This window comes from Nelumbo lutea, chromosome 3 (assembly GCF_056320005.1).
Source record: "Nelumbo lutea isolate HS-2025 chromosome 3, American lotus-T2T, whole genome shotgun sequence".
NCBI lineage: Eukaryota > Viridiplantae > Streptophyta > Magnoliopsida > Proteales > Nelumbonaceae > Nelumbo > Nelumbo lutea.
The window spans coordinates 25,854,901-25,872,762 of NC_142686.1; the positions used below are offsets into that span (position 1 = coordinate 25,854,901).

The 17,862-nt window shown below is 36.2% G+C and overlaps 2 protein-coding genes across 6 annotated transcripts; both read right to left on the bottom strand.

Moving 5' to 3' along the window:
- Positions 1-1,190: 1,190 nt before the first annotated feature.
- LOC148863755 (protein DETOXIFICATION 12-like) lies at positions 1,191-4,782 on the bottom strand. Of its 5 annotated transcripts, none has more exons than XR_016109558.1 (8): positions 4,483-4,782; positions 3,326-3,870; positions 3,125-3,211; positions 2,846-2,902; positions 2,324-2,562; positions 2,047-2,252; positions 1,824-1,956; positions 1,191-1,665 (listed from the first exon to the last, which is right to left on the bottom strand). XR_016109558.1 is itself a non-coding variant. In XM_088976243.1 (7 exons), exons 1-7 carry the CDS (start codon positions 4,720-4,722, stop codon positions 1,906-1,908), a joined length of 1,425 nt encoding a protein of 474 aa, XP_088832369.1. In that variant the 5' UTR covers positions 4,723-4,782; the 3' UTR covers positions 1,191-1,905. The 5 variants fall into 5 exon arrangements, 1 of the variants encoding a protein (XP_088832369.1); XR_016109557.1 differs by having other exon boundaries at positions 1,785-1,956; XR_016109559.1 differs by having other exon boundaries at positions 1,785-1,956; positions 4,479-4,614.
- Positions 4,783-7,099: 2,317 nt separating this feature from the next.
- LOC148863756 (protein DETOXIFICATION 12-like) lies at positions 7,100-13,007 on the bottom strand. Its single transcript, XM_088980386.1, has 7 exons — positions 12,696-13,007; positions 8,765-9,309; positions 8,595-8,681; positions 8,405-8,461; positions 7,711-7,949; positions 7,426-7,631; positions 7,100-7,323 (listed from the first exon to the last, which is right to left on the bottom strand). The coding sequence occupies exons 1-7, from the start codon at positions 12,939-12,941 to the stop codon at positions 7,273-7,275; spliced, it is 1,431 nt and encodes a 476-aa protein (XP_088836512.1). The 5' UTR covers positions 12,942-13,007; the 3' UTR covers positions 7,100-7,272.
- Between the last annotated feature and the right edge of the window lie 4,855 nt (positions 13,008-17,862).

Genomic DNA, 17,862 nt, shown 5'->3' on the forward strand with positions numbered 1-17,862 from the left:
ATACTGCCATAATCACAGTATTTTATCGTTTTGGATGATTTTGTTGAGTTGCTGACATGCTTTTTCCATTTTATGAAATTCACTCAAGTTAAACTGTCATAACCCTAAAATTTCCATTTGGTGTTGTTTGTTCCATCACTATCTCATTATCATAATCAATTTACCTTTTACGTTGTTCTTTGGGCTGTTATCCCTTGATGCCTCTGTAGATAGATGCAAGTGTTGATTGGACATGAACTCCTTGGCTGCAATATTCTTTTATATTTAATTAGTTACTATAAGTCTGGTATTTTTTCTTTTCCTTTCCTTTTAATTTTCTCTCAAAGAGGATGGATGGTGTAGGCTGTGTAGCTCTTGCTGCAGTTTTTTGGTAGGCAGTAAGCTTTAGCATTCTTGTGACCATGCTCATGAGTCAACTCTTTGATGTTCTGTACCCAACCACAATATAGAAATATCCTATTCTACTTGAGCGAAAGAGATCTAAATATCAACACTGGAGAAAACCACATATTTTTTGCAACCATAGTTGACATGGATTTAACATCAAAATTAAGTTCTAAACCCTCCAGATCTCATCATCCTTCACTTAGCCACCCATCTCTTAATACCTTTTCAAGTTACAACCCTTTCAGTTAGGGTTGTTAATGGGACAGTTTCTGATCTGCTGTGATCAAATTACCTATTTAGAATATAATGCTTACTATCGTATTATATGTGGATCCATGGCGCATTGAATTTTGAAACCATATTAAAAGGTGGGAGCTGGCAGTGTATGCTTTGATGCATAATCACCCCAGTTCCAAATCTGTTAAGGCGGTGGAGGCTTGTTATCCAAGAATCTTTGGTTCTCTATTAGGAACTTAGATATCAGAAGATTGTTATGGTTTGTTTTTTTGATGGATGAAGATTGTTGTGGTTGAAGGCACCCTGAACACTGTAAAGCCTATGATACAGCCTTCAAGAAAAGCTCCCTGGGACTAATCTTTTTTTATTTCAAATTCAATATCAATAGCTTGGGTTCATCTCTGATTCCTTCATCAACAAAGTTTCCTTTTGTTTGCTGAGGGGGAAAAAGAAAAGGAAGAATATTTAGACCTAATTAAACAGATTTTGGATAGGTTTTTGATCAATCATCTAAGCTTCACCATTCAGAATACTTGAACCTACAGATCCTGGCTACAAACAGATGCTTCAGTCAATAATGTAAAACCTGTGAATTTTACAAATCTGAAGAATTCAATTTATAACCTCTATGTCCAAGATTTCTAACATTATACAGTAAAAATTGGCTCTTGATAATGCACAATGGCAGGCAGTATTCATGTAGCTGACGGCAAACAGTTGGGGTTAAGGCCAAGTTTAGTTCAGTTGAGTATCCCAAAGATTTTGTACACCACAAACCATCAATTGGATGATATGGCTATATGGAATAGCTAAACTCCTATCATCTAGGAGTAGGTTTGTGGCAATGGGTGATGTCAGGTTGAAAATACACAACAATCTGAACTTCCTAAGAAACAGGCCTACTGTGAACCAGAAAATATCAGACAACTTAGAGTAGTAACTTTTTCCCAACCAAAAATCCCATCAGCATATGTGCTCTATCTGATCCAAATTGATTCTTTTGGCGATTGGTGGATATGGTCAAGAATTGCCACCAACTACCTGCAAAAGGCATTGAAACAACATTACCAATATAATTTTAGGTGCAAATGTAGATACTATCCCAGTAGCCTGATCTCAAGGCATAACACTAAAAGATCAGAGGTTCACATGCCATTTACCAATATATTTGGCTCAGAAATGGTAGTTAAACAAATTACAGTAATTATTTATGGAGAAAGGCCAACTGTCTCATATGCTTAAGTGACAACAGTTGGGTATCATCAAAACTTCTTATTTGCATCAATACAATCTTTGTTGATTCTCAAATAGCCTATCCCTGGCCTTGAGTGCCTGCAGAATCAATACAAAACAATTCAAAATTACATAGATAGCTATAGGTTAACCTATATGATCATAAAACTACAAGGGTGGATTAATAACCTGCTTTTTCCAGTTTGTACAGCTTGTTATGAGAGCAAGAAGGGTTGATTGCAAAGTAGACCCAGTCAGTATTCCAATCCAGAGGCCTTCTCCTCTTAAATGTATGTAGAAACCTAATAGAGCTGCTACTGGAATTCCAACAAGGTAGAAAGCCCCCAAGTTTATGACGGCCCCTATGTGTTGCCACCCACATCCTCTAGCCACACCTACAAATTTTAAGAAGGAACTGTTAATATCATAAGCAAAACAAAAAGGATATAGAAAGATAGGAGTCAACCTGAGAGAACTCCTTGTAGGCTGTCCATGATAACTGTGAGGCAAAACAGAGGTGCCATTTTTGTGACATAATTCACTACTTCCTTCTCATTGCTGTAGGCATAACCCAAAATATATCGGCCTGCAAAGAGGGCCATGCTTACTATAACCGCCTCTGTCACTGAAAGAAGCATCACAACATAGACAGCAACTTGGGCTGCCTGTGGGTTTCCAGCTCCCAGTTCATTTGAAACTCGAGTGCTACAGATTCGATGATATTTTCTTTCATCAATAAGTATGCATCTCTGTCATATATGAATGTCATACATATTCACATGGCGTGCACACATACGCAGTCAGCAGTTCCATCATATATGCACATCATTATTACATCCATCACATGCACGATACAATCTTTATATTATAGTATATACAAAATCATTATATGCATATTCATCAACTTCTGCATCTAACCTATCAAAAAAAATTCTGCATCTATTCACATACATAATTTCATGCATGAGAAGGCAGATTTGGGTCAAACCTTGCGGCAGCACCTATGCCATATGGTATGGTATAGAGCAATGAGGTGGTAGTGAGGCTGTTCACAAAGATTAAAAGTATGTTAGGTCACTTCCATCTATAAAAAGTACCAAAAAGAAAAAAGGAAAATCCACTGCTCCATAAAAAACAAAAAAAAAATAAAAGTTTTAAGATTGAAGTCCCGTTCTTATTTCACATCCAGAAGGCTTCAAGGTGATGAAAATGAAGTACTGAAAATAACCATGCCATATGGAAGCTGATAAAAAAAAAAAAAACATACCATATAGAAAGGACTGAAGTTTCAAGTTCTGGATTTGATAAGAGCCCAGACAACAAGATAAGCACCTCAAATGACCACCAATCAAGACTAGAATCAATGAAAGGAAAATAAAGAAATCAGAAGAAACTATAAGAGAGGAGGAAAGTACAAGAACAGACGGTCCTTTCCCCTTTTTTTGAAGAAAATTGTGAAGAGAAGTACCAGATCATTACAGCTGAAGAGATCGCCAATCGGAAGAACTGGCTGACACCTTGAAGCGCCTCCATTGACAGTGGTACTCTAGTTTTATCACAAGATGAAGAGTACTTCATGTACAACCCAAGGAAGATGACATTAAACCAATATGATAGACTGATTGCTAATGCAGCTCCGCAGTTTCCTAATCCTGACTTTAGTACCAACACCCAACAAAGGGGAATATGGAGAAGTAGGCTTGTACAGGAACTCAGGAGCAGGGGAAATATCAAACTCTGAGACTGAAAGTATCTAATCAATGGTTGAAGGGTTGCATAAGCAAACAATGCAGGTATGAGCCAGATGGCAAATTTCCCGGCTTCAATTGATATTGAAGGGTCTTGGCCTATCAAAGGCAGTAGTTTTCCCATTGAAATCCATACAAGAGCAATGGGGAAACAGACCAAATTGAGGGAAATTATGGCTCCATAAGTTCGAACTCCAAGCTGTCGATATTGTTGTGCTCCATAGGCTTGCCCACATAGAGTTTCTAGTGCACTTGCCATTCCTAGCTGCTCGTCAAATGGAAAACTGTCAAACCGTTAATCACTCAAACAACTGGGCCTTGACTCACCAAAGTTCCAAGTATACTCTGCAACTTAATGAGTCAAATGAATTGATCAATAGTAGGTCTTGTACTCTTATCCTATTGAGAAGGCAATTCATTTTGTCAACATCGAAGTCAAACTGAATCTGCATCATAAAATGACAACAGACCACTGACCCTTGTGAGGATTAACCAGAAAGGCTTATATTATTGTTGGTGCATGGATTAAGGATCTTTCAATGCTTGCATTTGGGTCACCTAGGATGAGTTCAGAGTGAACTTAGTTTGTGTTTGACATGCTTTCAGGGAATTAATTATGATGAATAAAGTGGTGATAAGAATCCTTTTTAAGTTTGGATATATGAGAATTTCTGGAAATAATTCTTTTGGGCTCAAAACTCATTCTTCAAATAGTGATTCTTTGGAGTAGAGTTTTAACAAAAAATAAATGTCTTCTTCCCATTAATATTCATAATTAGAAGCCCATTAGAACGCCTATTAATAAATTTTCTAAGGAATATCTTGAAATTGAACTTCTGATAAATGGGTTCTGATTTAGATAAGAAAACTCACTCACAATCAGACTAAATCCAGTAACACCGGCAAGGGAAGTGGCGATGGCGGTACTAGACAAAGAGAGTTCGCCGAGGTGTCCAACCATCATTACAGAGATGACTTGTTGCAGGTATTCTGAAATGGTCACTACCACCATAGGCCCAGCTATGTAACCAACATTCTTTACTTCCTCTGCAAAAAGACCCCATCTCAGTGCCTCTTTTTCATCTCCTCTGTTCTTCAACAACAGACCTTCTTCCATCTTTCTCTCTCTCTCACACACACACTCAGTGTCAAATCCTGGTATACTTTGGTTTGCTAATAATCTATCTAACAATGGAGTCCTGTTCTTATAAGGAAATACTGTGGCTGGCGGGAAATACCCCGTCGTGATAACTACGCGGTGGGCCTGGTCCATGGACTTGTCACGTTATCCCCCGTGGATTTTGTACTTTTCTATTTGGGCCGGCTTTGCAACCCACGACGGAAAGCTGATGAGATGGGTGCTAGAGGAGGCCCTCTGCAATGCCACTGGGCACTGACATCATATGATGGGCTACTTTATAGTGAATACGACAATATAGGAAGCAGTTTCAAACCTCTAAGGCCCACAGTAAGATAATAAGAAATTAGACAAGAAAAAGGATGTGATGCTCACGGTTCGGTTAATTTTTGAAACCGTGGGCTAATTTTTGAAACCGAATCGGGGTTACCGAAATCAAACCAAAGTCGATCGGTTCCGTTAATCATCAATTCGGTATGTTGGTTTTTCAGTTTTTTATCATTTACAATATTTATTATAGAAAAATATATAAATATATAATAAAATACTATAAATATATATAAGATTATATTTTAAATAATAAATAATATATTGTATATTATAAATATATATTTATATAATGTATATTTATTAATTTATAATGTATAAAAAATATAAATATACACAAAATATATATAAATGTATGTATATCAGTCGACTCAGTTAACTGTCGATTTTCTATTTTGGTTAATCGAAACCGAATCGGTATCTTCAGTTTTTTTAAATATTGAACTGAAACCGAACTGACCGGTTTAATTAACCGAATTTTTTATTTGATTTTGATCGGTTTGCTTTTTTGGTTTTTTTTGCTCACCCTTAGATGCTGGTGAGTCTCAGATGTCACCTGAAAAAAATAGTTTATACAACCATGGCATTACAAATGGTGGGCTAAAAGGTCTCCACGTGCACCAATCTCCACCATCTATTTGCTGTGCTGGTTCTAGTTCAGCAGTGACCAAATCATAAACATAAAAATGGAAACTGGATCAGGGCAATTTGGGTGGCATTTGTCAAAATGGTCATTTTTTTTAAGTTTTTATTTTTTTATTTAAAGCAGGATGCATTTTTACAATCTGAAAACAAAATGGAAATCCTTTCCTCTTTATTGTCCATTTTCATTAGGGCCATTTGATAACGGCTTAAATTGCTGAATTAAATGACTTATTTCTTTGTCTTTTAGTGGATAAATAAACTAATAATAAAAATATTTAAAGATATGGTAATCGATTCAACTTTAGACTCAGACATTCAGATCCCAACACCTTAAAAAAACTTATTTATTCAAAGACAAAACGATAACAATTTCAGTTCGGCCACTAGTCGTTTTCAAATGACTTCTCAGCCTAACAATGTGTAAGCAAAATAGAAAAAGATTTGAGATCAAATTTCGCCTGCACCTGGGTTGGGGGATGGGCTACCCTCGTTGTGTAGCCCTTCAAAAGATATAAAAATAAGGGGTGGAATATTAAGAATTAAGATGATACTTTATTTCTTTTTTTTTTTTTTTTAAGAAGGATCAATCCAAAGCACCAATTTATCAAATCAGATGGTAATTTGTTTCTTAAGTATGGAAAATTCCTTTCCCAAAATTTATCTACCAATAATAGACGATCTCCAAAGTTTGGAATCAAGACAATAATGGCAAATGAGTATCTGCATTTTGTGGAAATTAGTTGTCAATAGGAACAATGGAGAATACGTCCTTAGTGGAAAGCGCATATGGAATGGGCCCAGACATTTGATTAGGTAAAGCATAGTTGAAATATATTGCTTTGAAAAGGGAAACCACTAACATGGAATTCTTAACTTTCTCCGAGTGTCCACTAAATTACACTAACAACTTGTAGGTTTGGGGTATAGTAAAGAAAAGTGTCACTAGGCGTCTGCATATTCTTTTTCATTTGTCACTTGCGTCTGGAAAGTAGCAATTCTGCGTCTGTGGGTTGGGTTTGTTTCTTGATTTCATAGTACCCAGACCAGTTCAGTACAATATATACGATAATTTAGAAAATAGTCTTGAATTGTTTTAAAAAATGACCCAGAATTGGAACCATTCTGACCACTTGTTTTTGGGTTGATAGTTTAATCGTCTAGTTCAAATGGATGACCTGTTCTGATAAAAAATATATATAAAAAAAAAACAGTCAAAAATTGTTGAATGGATTGACGGTTCGACTGCACGGGTGAAAGGGTTATTGACCGATTCAACGGTTTTTTGCCAAGGATCAGGTTTGGGGTAAAATAGAACCAGTTGCCTGCACGTTTCCCAGGCCAAACGGTCTGACCGTCCAGATCAACAGTGGTTGGAAAACCATGGTTTGAACCAATCAATGTGGTTGACCAAAACAGATCAACTCTGAAATGCCTGAACATTTTATTTCAACTCATCCTTACATCATCACCATATCTCAATGTAGTAAGATTATGGTTAAAAAGTAGTACTATAAGTTTACAATTGTATTGGAAACCAAAATGACAAGAAGTTGCAGACTAGTTTATCAGTAATCCCTCCTCAAAGATCCTCCCTCTTGCCTTGTCTGCCTGCAATATTGATGCAGAAGATCAACCCAACCATTAAACATATAACAATTTGAACAAAATATGAAGAAACTCATAATAAGCTACAAGTGATGGACTACTGACCTGCTTTTGCCAGTTTGTGAAAATAGTAATGAGAGAGAGAAGAACTGATTGTGAAGTAGACCCAGTCAGTATTCCAATCCAGAGGCCCTTTCCTCTTAAATGTGTGCAGAAACCCAATACAGAGGCTATTGGAATCCCAACAAGATAGAAAGCTCCAAGGTTGACATAGGCTCCAATGTGCTGCCATCCACATCCTCTAGCAACACCTGAAAATGTGATAAGATCTAAGATGATATGCAAAATAAACCAGAATGGATCTCTAAGCCTTTGTTCAAGGAAACAAACCTGTAAGAACCCCTTGTATGCTATCTGTGACAACTGAGAGAGAGATCAGAGGGGCCATTCCTGTGACGTAATTTACTACTTCCTTCTCATTGCTGTATGCATGGATCCAAATGTACCGCCCAGCGTAGAGGGAGGTGCTTACAATCATTGTCTCTGTGAGTGAAAGAAGCATCACAGCACAGACAGCAATACGAGCTGCTCGTGAGTCCCCAGCTCCTAATTCATTTGAAACTCGAGTGCTGCAGAAGGGAAGATATGATCTTTTATCAATATTAACACATAAAGCATTCACTTCATGCAGAATGAACATCATGTATATGTGCACATTGATATATATCATATTTAGTTTGCAATAAGTACATATAAATCCAAATTCAGTGTTGCATTGACTCTTCTAAATAGTTAATCATCATCATCCAAATCTTTTCCCAATTATATGGGGTCAGCTACATGAATCATGTTTCGCCATTCCATTCCGTTTAAATCATTTTTTACTATGCATGGATCGTTCTAAATATACTGACTGTTGATAGTATATACTTTCCTATAGACATATTCACGAGTCTATTGTTTTTCCATCTTGCTGAGTTAGATTCCTGGACTCACACTAGATTCTAATTCTTGTTCTCATGTCCATGAAACACTGTGACTAAGCACTTAGGTGCATGCATAAGAAATTAAGCTCAGAACTTACCTGACAGCCGCACCAAGGCCATATGGAATGGTGTAGAGCAACGCGATGGTATTAAGGCTGCTCACAAAGATTATAAAGAATTAGATTCATGTGGTTCAAAGAATCAAACCTCAGTAGGCAAGTAGTGCAATTCTTCTTTTCAACAACCAAACGTTCCTAATCATACAACAAACTATTGATGCACACATACCACAATGAAAGCACTGAGGTTTCAAGCTCTGGATTTGGTAGCAGTCCAGAGAGCAAGATGAGCAGCTCAAATGACCACCATTCAAGGCTATAACCATCAGAATAAAGGGCCATTAGTAAAGAGAAGAAAGAAAAGAAAATTAATAACCCCAAGAGAGGAAGTAAATGTACCAAATCATCACAGCAGAAGGGACTGCAAGGCGGAAGAACTCGCCGATGCCTCGGCACGCTTCCACCGTCAGTGGCACACGGGTTTTATCACAGGAAGAAGAGTACTTCATGTACAACCCAAGGATGATGACATTCAACCAATATGAGATACTGATTGCCAATGCAGCCCCACAGTTGTCTAACCCAGACCTAAATACTAGAACCCAACAAAGAGGAACATGGAAAAACAGAGCTGCTAAGGAGCTTAAGAGCATGGGAAGGATCATACTCTGAGCTTGAAAGTATCTGACTAATGGTTGAAGGGTTGCATAAGCAAATAGTGCAGGGATAAGCCACATTGCATATTTACCAGCTTCTTCTGAGATTGCAGGGTCTTGGCCAATAAAAGATAGAAGTTTTCCCATTAAAGCACATATGAGGGATAGAGGGACACAAACCAAATTGAGAGAGAGAATGGCACCATAAGTATGGATTCCAAGCTTAATATATTGTTGTGCACCATATGCTTGCCCACATAGAGTCTCCAGTGCACTTGCCAGCCCAAGCTGCTTGTCCCAAACAGAAAAATCTGTTAGTTACCTTGTTTGATCGGATCGGGTTGGGCCCGGGTCAGGATGGACCTGATACCAAACCAGTTCCCCACCGGATGGTTTTATGACAATAGATTCAGAAACAGCCCAATTATTGATCGGGATTATTGGGTCACCCAATTATAATAGACAGCTGTATTTTGCAACCTCTCAATTTAGCAGCAAACCTGTGAATTTGTTAAATTGAGAAATACACGTAAGATACAGACCCTATGTAATTGGGTCAGTTGGGTTCAGTCCTATTGGGATCTTCACGACCCATTAAAAGCCCAAATTTACTGGGTACAAATTGGACCAATAAATAGCAGGCTGGTTCAACCTAAGTTTTAGGTTGGGTTGGCTGGGTTTTACTGAACTGGGACTAGAGCAGGGCCCTCACGTGGGGCCTCCCGCCTTGGCTTGCCAGTTGCTACCTGCGAAATGGTGTTTATCATGGGCCCGGCCCATTCTTGGATTAACACCTGTAATAAGGGCTAGGCTTGGGTTGGGCCTTTAGATTTGCATTATTTTTTTTTTTAAAGGTTTTAGTTTTAGATTTGCGTTTTACTAAAACACACCTTAATAGTTTGCAATCGATTTACATTCCAAGTGACCGTCCATCAAGAACCCTTTGTACAGCAGCCTTCGGTTTGGCAGATCGGCGGATCGTACATGATCACACTAGATGGACGGTTGTGATTATTTCAACCGAAACCCAAATTCAATGGCCAGTTGTGTACCTGCCAATCGCCACAACACTCACGTGACTTGATCCTACAAGAAAATCTATTCTGAAATTTTTTTGAAGAAAAAAATTATCTTTTCGTATTTAAATTTATTGATAAAAAATGAAGGTAAATGGGATAATTTTTTATTGATATTAAATGAGTTGAAAATAGGTAATTTTAAGATATCTAGTGCATTCAATTCTCTCTCATTATATCTAATATTTAAGGTATTTAACTTGCATTCATCTTCATTGAACCATATATTTATATTTAAAGCATTTTTATTTTTTCTCATCTTTAAATTCTATTAATTAAATCTGAACATGATAAATTAATAATTCCAATAACATAAAAATACGTACTATTAAAGTCTACTTGGAAATTGTTTACCAAAAAAAATCTACTTGAAAAAAATAGTGTTGCCAAAATTAAATAATAAAATTCAAAAATAGATAAAATGCAAAAGAATATAGAAATTTAAAAAAAAAAAAGTGGGAACATTTTTAGCATCATATATTTGGCATATTAAATAATAATAAGTATGATAAATAAGAAACGTTTTTTGATGATGGGTGAAATTGACACATTGGCCACCTAGCGCCACGTCACCTCAAAGATCTTGAGACTTGCATGAGTGACCTCAGAAAGCATTTGCCATCGGAAGGGATCTGTGTATCCTCAAGTGACCTCAGTAGATCATCCACAACGGTCAATCAAAGCCGCCCAAAACATTGATTCCACTTCGACCTGCCATGTCAACATGGGAAACACGCTTCCAAGCAATTAATGCCTCTGAGATCCTCAGGAACATGTCGAGCAACTGATGAAAACAGCAAGCGGCTCATCCAAAGAATGTTCCCATGAGCTCCTAAGAATCCACACCAAGATCCATGACTTCCAAGAATCTCAGGAGCACCTTGATCATCCCCCAACTCTATAAAAGGGGGTGCCTTCACTTTCACAAGGGAGGCTCTCTGAGAAGGTATTCTAGCTCTCTTTGCTCTCTCTGCTCGGAATTATTCTTCTTTCCATCCAATTCAGCACTAATTGGAATTTTGAACGCCAAAGCCTCCTTGCCTGGGCTCACAACCCAGGCCCTCTAACACCATCTCTTTCATAGAGTCCAGGCCGCTCTCTCACTCGAAGCTCTCCAAGCAAATCGAGCACCATCATTTTTATTAATGATGGAAATGGAATGTAAATTTTAAAACCAATTGGAAATAAAATTATTTTCCTATTCTTTTCCATTAAATCTAATATCTAAGGTATATTCTCAAATTAAATCCTATATTTAAAATATATTTTTATCATCATTAAATTCTCTTATTAAATCTATAATATTAATTTTAACAATACAAAAATAAATATTTTGAAAAGTAATTTAAAAAAATAATAATTATCTTCCCTCCTGATGGTGGTTAAGCAATTCAACCATTTAGGGTCAAATGGATTAACAAATAATGTCATAATTAAATATTAAATAAATAAATATAATATATAATACAAAAAAAAAAAGAATTGGGTATATCTCTAACATTGTATTTTCATTATACTAAACAAAAATAAGTATGAAATGTAAGTATCTTTATTAATGATGAAAATGGAATATCAAATTTAAAATCAACCTAGAAATTAAAATGATGTCATAATCAAATAATAAAGTTTTAAAAACTAGAAAATACAAAGAATCACTAAAATGAAAAAAAAATAGAGAAAAAACTTGGGCACATATATAATGTAATGTATTTATAAAAAAAATAAAATATCGGGTACATCTCTAATATTGTACATTCATTATATTGAACAAAAATAAGTATTCAACATAAGAAATAATTTTATCAATGATGGAAATGTAATACAAAATTTAATGTCAATCTAGAAATCAAACTGTTTTTCTTTTTGGGTGGTGGGTTTGTGGTTTGGGTCAAATGGATTAATCAATGATATGATAGTTAAATAATATATCTTTAAAAAATAAAAAAGTACAAGTAATCAAAAGAATTTATAAAAAATTATGTATTAATAATATAAAAAATTAAGTATGATAAATAAAAAATATTTATATAATATAGATGAAATATATAATTTAAAATTGATTTGAAAGAAAAGCTATTTCTTATCTAGATGGTGGATCAATGATCCAACTTTTCAAAGAAACTCATGATGTCATAATTGAATAATAATTATTTAAAAAATATATATAACACAAAAAATAAAAAAAATACAGAATTTTGTCGTAAACATTTGGGAACATTTCTAATGTTATATATTCATCATATATTAAATAAAAATAATTGTTAACATAAAAATTATTTTTATTTATGACAGAAATGGAATATAAAATTTAATAATAATAATAATAATAATAATAATATAATTTTTTATAATTTAAAATAATAATATAATTATGAGCATTCAAATTTATTTTTAATTATATTATTATTAATGTTAATTTTCAATTTATATCTTAATGATGATATATCGAAAAATTAATTAATTAATATGAACATGCTTAATTATTAGTCATGGAAAGGTGGAAACCATACCCTTGAAGTGTTGATGGGTAAGTGTTGAGGCGATGCTCCTCACTCCTGAGCGGTGGAAAGCTAATAAAAAAGTAGTAAAAAGACTTACGAGAAGACTGAAGCCGGTGACGCCGGTGAGGGAGGTGGCGATAGCAGCGCTAGAGAGAGCGAGTACACCGAGGTGTCCGACCATCATCACCGAGATTACTTGAAGCAAGTACTGCGACACGGTAACTGCAATCATCGGCCCTGCCATGTAGCCTACGCGCTTCACCTCCTCTACAATATCATCCCATCTCAACACCTCCTCCTTCCTTTCTTTATTCTCCTTCACCAACAATCCTTCCTCCTCCATACTCTCGCCCACCCGCTCCCCGGATCACCGAAGACCGAGGTGCTATTTACTACGCCTTTAGGAGAAAGAGAGCAAGCTATGACTTAAAAGACTTGTAAGCGCATTAAATCCCCCAAGGATAATCGACTCCCTGTGCCCAAGAAATAGTCATAAAGAAAGCAAAGCTTTAGGCTTTGATTATCTATTTTGTTTACTTATTAAGTCATCATTAATTAAGAAAAAATAAGAAGAAATAGGTGTCTGGGTGCCTAAAAAAAATTAAAAAGCCTCAGGGTGGTTGTGGCGGAGACTAGGAACATTTTGGCTGTCTACGTCCACAGTGTCTGCTGTCCATAGCGTTTTCTTGCTCGACACACGAAACCATTCCTTGGTCGTCACGGTTGTCCGTACGAAAACTGCCGGTGATGGTTGAAGTTTAGGAATGCATGCTTATTCGAATACTCGTTTATTTTGACCGAGATCATACCAAATTATCAAATATCGATAATCACTTATTTAAAAAATAAGTATTAATTTTTAAAATAAGCATTTATTTGAAAAACTCAAATTTTGAAATTTGAATTTATTTTTAAGAGTTAGGGATGCGAGTCGAGTGGGTTAGGTCGGGTTTATGGTCAACTTGGGCCCAACCCTAAAATTTGGTCTTAAGGCCCAAACCAAGCCCAATATTCCCCACCCAAGTTCAACCCGCATTGTAATTTAATGCACTCAAGTTAGGATTGGGCCTAGGCCAAGCACAGGTTAGCCAATGAACCCACTCTAAATTTATACATACATATATATGTACATACACATACATACACATACATACACATATGTAAGTATGAATATGTATTGTTGGATCAGGCTCAAGCCGGGTTTGGACTACCTAAGGGCTAGGCCCGATTCAAAATATAAAAAAGCCTGATTTCTTGAGCTCGATGATCAAAAATCCAAACCTATCTCATGTAAAATTTCAAGCTGGGCCAATCCAAGTTCGGGCTGGGCTTGCCTAAGTTGCACTCCTATTCTTGGCCCATCACATCATTTTAAAAATACCTATACTACCCTTGTTTAAAACAAGTGCTTATTAGAATAAGCACTTATTTTTCAAATAAGGACTCCAAACTTGACCAAAGTATGAACCATATAGGTCCATCGACACTTGGGGGGCATTCTTTTTTTGGATTTTAAGAGGGGGAAAAGTTGACCAAGAAACTTATGTTCATTTTTCAGATTTATGTAGGAACTAGTGAATGTTTATTTTACTGAGTGATACACATCTCTTAGGTGGGTAAATTAAATTTCCTATCTAAGAGAAAGTTGCCAATACTTGGATGAAGCAAAAATATCCCTTTTAATAATAAAATTTTTATGATTAAAATGGTCATTACCTTATTTATATGATAAATAAAAGAACATGGATAAATGATTTACGAAAAAGCGAAAGGGCATTGATATTATTTTGGAATTTGGGGGACTCCCATCCCCGACCTTGACTTTTAAATTAATTCCTAACTCCCTATTTCGGACCCTAATCCCCTCTTGTAAGTGAGAAAAGTCAACTTTCATTTCAGATCCCCTCCCTATTTCAGATTTCCAATTTCTTTAATTAATTTTTTTTCAAATAATTAAAATAAAGAAAATTTTTAAAATACAAATAATATATATTTCACACACACATATATAGATATACACACACCATGGGGTTATGGGTTTTGTGAAACATAGAGAGTATGAGAGAGAATAAATTGACATAGACCAATCGGTAGGCCTGTCAATTGGTTGGGTCAAGTAGAACTATAACCGATTCAATAAGAAATACTAAGGACCTTCCCGATTATCCTTTTCTTTTGAATTAAAGTCTTTTTGTAGAAAAAAAAAAAGCAGAAATACAAAGGACCCAGAACTGAACTAGACCCGCTACGGTTTATAATTTTAGACCCAAAATCGAATTGATCTAGGACAATCAGGTCTGACCCGATTATAATAAATATATTGAATATATATATATATATATATATATATATATATATATATATATATATATATATATGTATATGTATATATCTGTGTGTGTGTTAATTTATTTAATTTATTATATATTAAATATATATTATATTTAGCTTAGGTTGGGTCTGAATCAGTTCAGGACTAGGTAGAACCGGTTCCAAATTGATAGTAATTGGGGCAACATATCAAGAACCAAAATTGACCCACCGGTTCTATTTCAGACCCAACCCATTGATAGCCTTACAAACCGACTGATGAAGGGTGATTTGACACGACCTAGCAAGAAGGGGACACGTAGGCACGATCTGATCGAAGGATGAAAACTCAACCAGGCAAGCCAGTTCGCAACATCCGGAGTTTGGGTATTCAGCCACCTTGGTGTAATAGCACCTCGACACCCAATCCAGTTCGGGACTAAAGAGTTGAAGTCCTAGCTCGGAGCTGATGAGCCAAAACGCCATGTAACCGACTCCAAAGGCCTCCCCAATAGATCCTGAATTTCTCGAGATCACGATAAACCAACAGATCTGACTTTCCCGAAATTACGATAAGAACTCATTCCGGTTCCACCTGAATCAGAGATAGGCGATAAACCTTATCAACATACCGCTCTCCTTCAAAAACGGAACCCTTATCCCCACAACACAGAGAACCTTGAGCCCTTTCATAAGGCCCACGACTACTCCAGTATATAAAGACTCAAAACCTCAAGGCAAAAGTACGTGTGATTATTCTACTCACTAGCACTCAAGCTTTCAAGCTTTCAAGCATTCAGCTCGCATTCACAACAGAATTACTGACTTAAGCATCGGAGCGACCTCACCAAGTTAACTACCCCGAGTTCTCTGATACACTGTTTTGCATATCGGTCTAGCTCGTTGTCCAATCAAAGTTTGGATCGTCCTCCAGAGTAGCCAGATTGCGCACCATCACCAACTAGTGCTATATATGATACTAAAATTGCTAATTGTCAATAACCCAATAGCTAATAGGGGCCATTTGATAATGGTTTAAACGTTTTTTTTTTTTACTTTTTCACTCTACAACCCATAAACTTTGCAAAAAAGCCACTTTTGAACTTTTATAATTTGAAAGGCCAATTCGAACCTCAGGCTAAGTTAAAAAGGCCATTGTTAGCTAAAAAGGCATAGTGTTAGTGACATCATTCACAATTCATTATAATAAAATAATAGGAAATATTGATGTGAAACTATTAAACTCAAAAAACTGAAAAATTACATGTAAATCCCATTGAATAAAATAAAAATATTTAATGTATAATTAATAAATTTTAAAAATAATATATAGGTGAGTTCCTCTTAAAATTTTCTCTTTTAAGAGAAAAATAATAGATGGACCCCACTTTGAATTATATAAGTAGATCCCACTAACTCTACCCTTATTGTTAATATCCATTAATATTCCGTCAAAATCCATATATACTTACACCATGTGACTAATAATTTCTTTTAAAATCCAATATTGCCCATCATCCCTCTCTCTTCTTCTTCTTCTTCTTCTTCTTCTTCTTTCAGCAATGACAAACCGATCTGGCATTATCCTTAAACAACGGCGGAGATAACACCCTCCACCTTTGCCCCCTCTCTCTCTCTTTCTCTCTCTAAACTTTTGCATATGTGAATTGTTTTGATTGAATCGATGGTTATTTTCATTATATATATATATTCTGAATCGACAAAGATTGATTCAGTTGTTGATCGGTGAAGGATTTTTGTATATGCTCTTGGTGAGCGTGGAAATCATATTTGTCTTAAGTGAAAAACAATAGCAGAGTAGTAACAAAGATAAAAAGCAAATAAGATTCTACAAATAAAGAATAACTCCACTTTTCTTGATGGATCCAACAACACTTGAACACAACCTTGGACTTCGCAAAGCTGATAATACAATCCGAATTGGGCAAAACTTCTTGGAGGTTTTGATAGCCTTCCAATAAAGAGGATATTCGGTCACTGTACTTGTGATTTCTACACATTCCCTTTTATAGGTAATTGCCACGTCTCTCCTATGAAAGAGGAGATAAGAGTCGTTACAAGGATAAACTCACCAACATTAATCTTGTTCTACCCCTTCAGATTGAGACAAGTGTCTCAATGATCATGGTTTTAACCACATGATCACTCAACCCATTCTAAGACAAACATCCCCTTGCTGACTTAGTCAAAGGCTGAAATAGATCTAATTTAGACCCAATAACCACCCTGTGAACAAGTCAAAAACAGTTTATAGAAAACAAATTTATTTTTACTAGAAAATAAATAATAACATATAATAAAAACTGTAATCGGTGTGTGTTGTAGTGTGTTTACAGGGACGATATTAGTAAGCTACTCCATCAACATGTGGCTTTTCACATGGCCAGTGGATTCTCCTACACATTGAGGATTCCAAATCGAGAGCCTATGGCCACCCGTTCCAACATTAAGGAGGGGTTTCATTGCTGCGTCGAGAGAGGGCTTCAATGGTTCAAAACGATTAGGATGTTGGGTTCTCCGAGCTTTAGAAATCTGCTAAGCATGCTTGGGATGTTGGGAGGATGCTTTGGAAGGAGCTTGAATCTAACACTCCATTATGCCTTCTGGATCGGAATTTTTGGACCAGGGTAAGATTCTGCTACTTCCGTGTGGTTTAACTCTAGGCACATTATGCTTGTCGGAAAGCCGTATGCGGCTCACCCTGAGTATGACCCAAAGATATCATTGTTGAAGGATGGGAATAAGTCAGTCATGGTTTCGCGGTTCATGATGGAGTTGCAAGGACTGAAGATGGTTGATGGAGAGGACGAGTTGCATCAGGGTAGAGTTTGTGCTACTACAGCAACTCGTTGCAGTGACGTACTGAAATAGGGGAGGCGGAGCTGAAATAGGAAAAAGAGAACGAAGGGGAAGAAGAAGAGGGAGAGAGAGGT

Excerpts from the sequence above, each read along its gene's own strand:
- LOC148863755 (XM_088976243.1), bottom strand. The coding sequence starts at position 4,722 with ATGGAAGAAGGTCTGTTGTTGAAGAACAGAGGAGATGAAAAAGAGGCA. Across the intron at positions 3,871-4,482 it reads TTACTGGATTTAGTCTGATT|CTAGGAATGGCAAGTGCACT; the intron begins GTGAGTGAGTTT and ends TTTGACGAGCAG. Across the intron at positions 1,957-2,046 it reads GTACAAACTGGAAAAAGCAG|GCACTCAAGGCCAGGGATAG; the intron begins GTTATTAATCCA and ends TTGATTCTGCAG.
- LOC148863756 (XM_088980386.1), bottom strand. The coding sequence starts at position 12,941 with ATGGAGGAGGAAGGATTGTTGGTGAAGGAGAATAAAGAAAGGAAGGAG. Across the intron at positions 9,310-12,695 it reads TCACCGGCTTCAGTCTTCTC|CTTGGGCTGGCAAGTGCACT; the intron begins GTAAGTCTTTTT and ends TGGGACAAGCAG. Across the intron at positions 8,682-8,764 it reads CCTTCTGCTGTGATGATTTG|CCTTGAATGGTGGTCATTTG; the intron begins GTACATTTACTT and ends TGATGGTTATAG.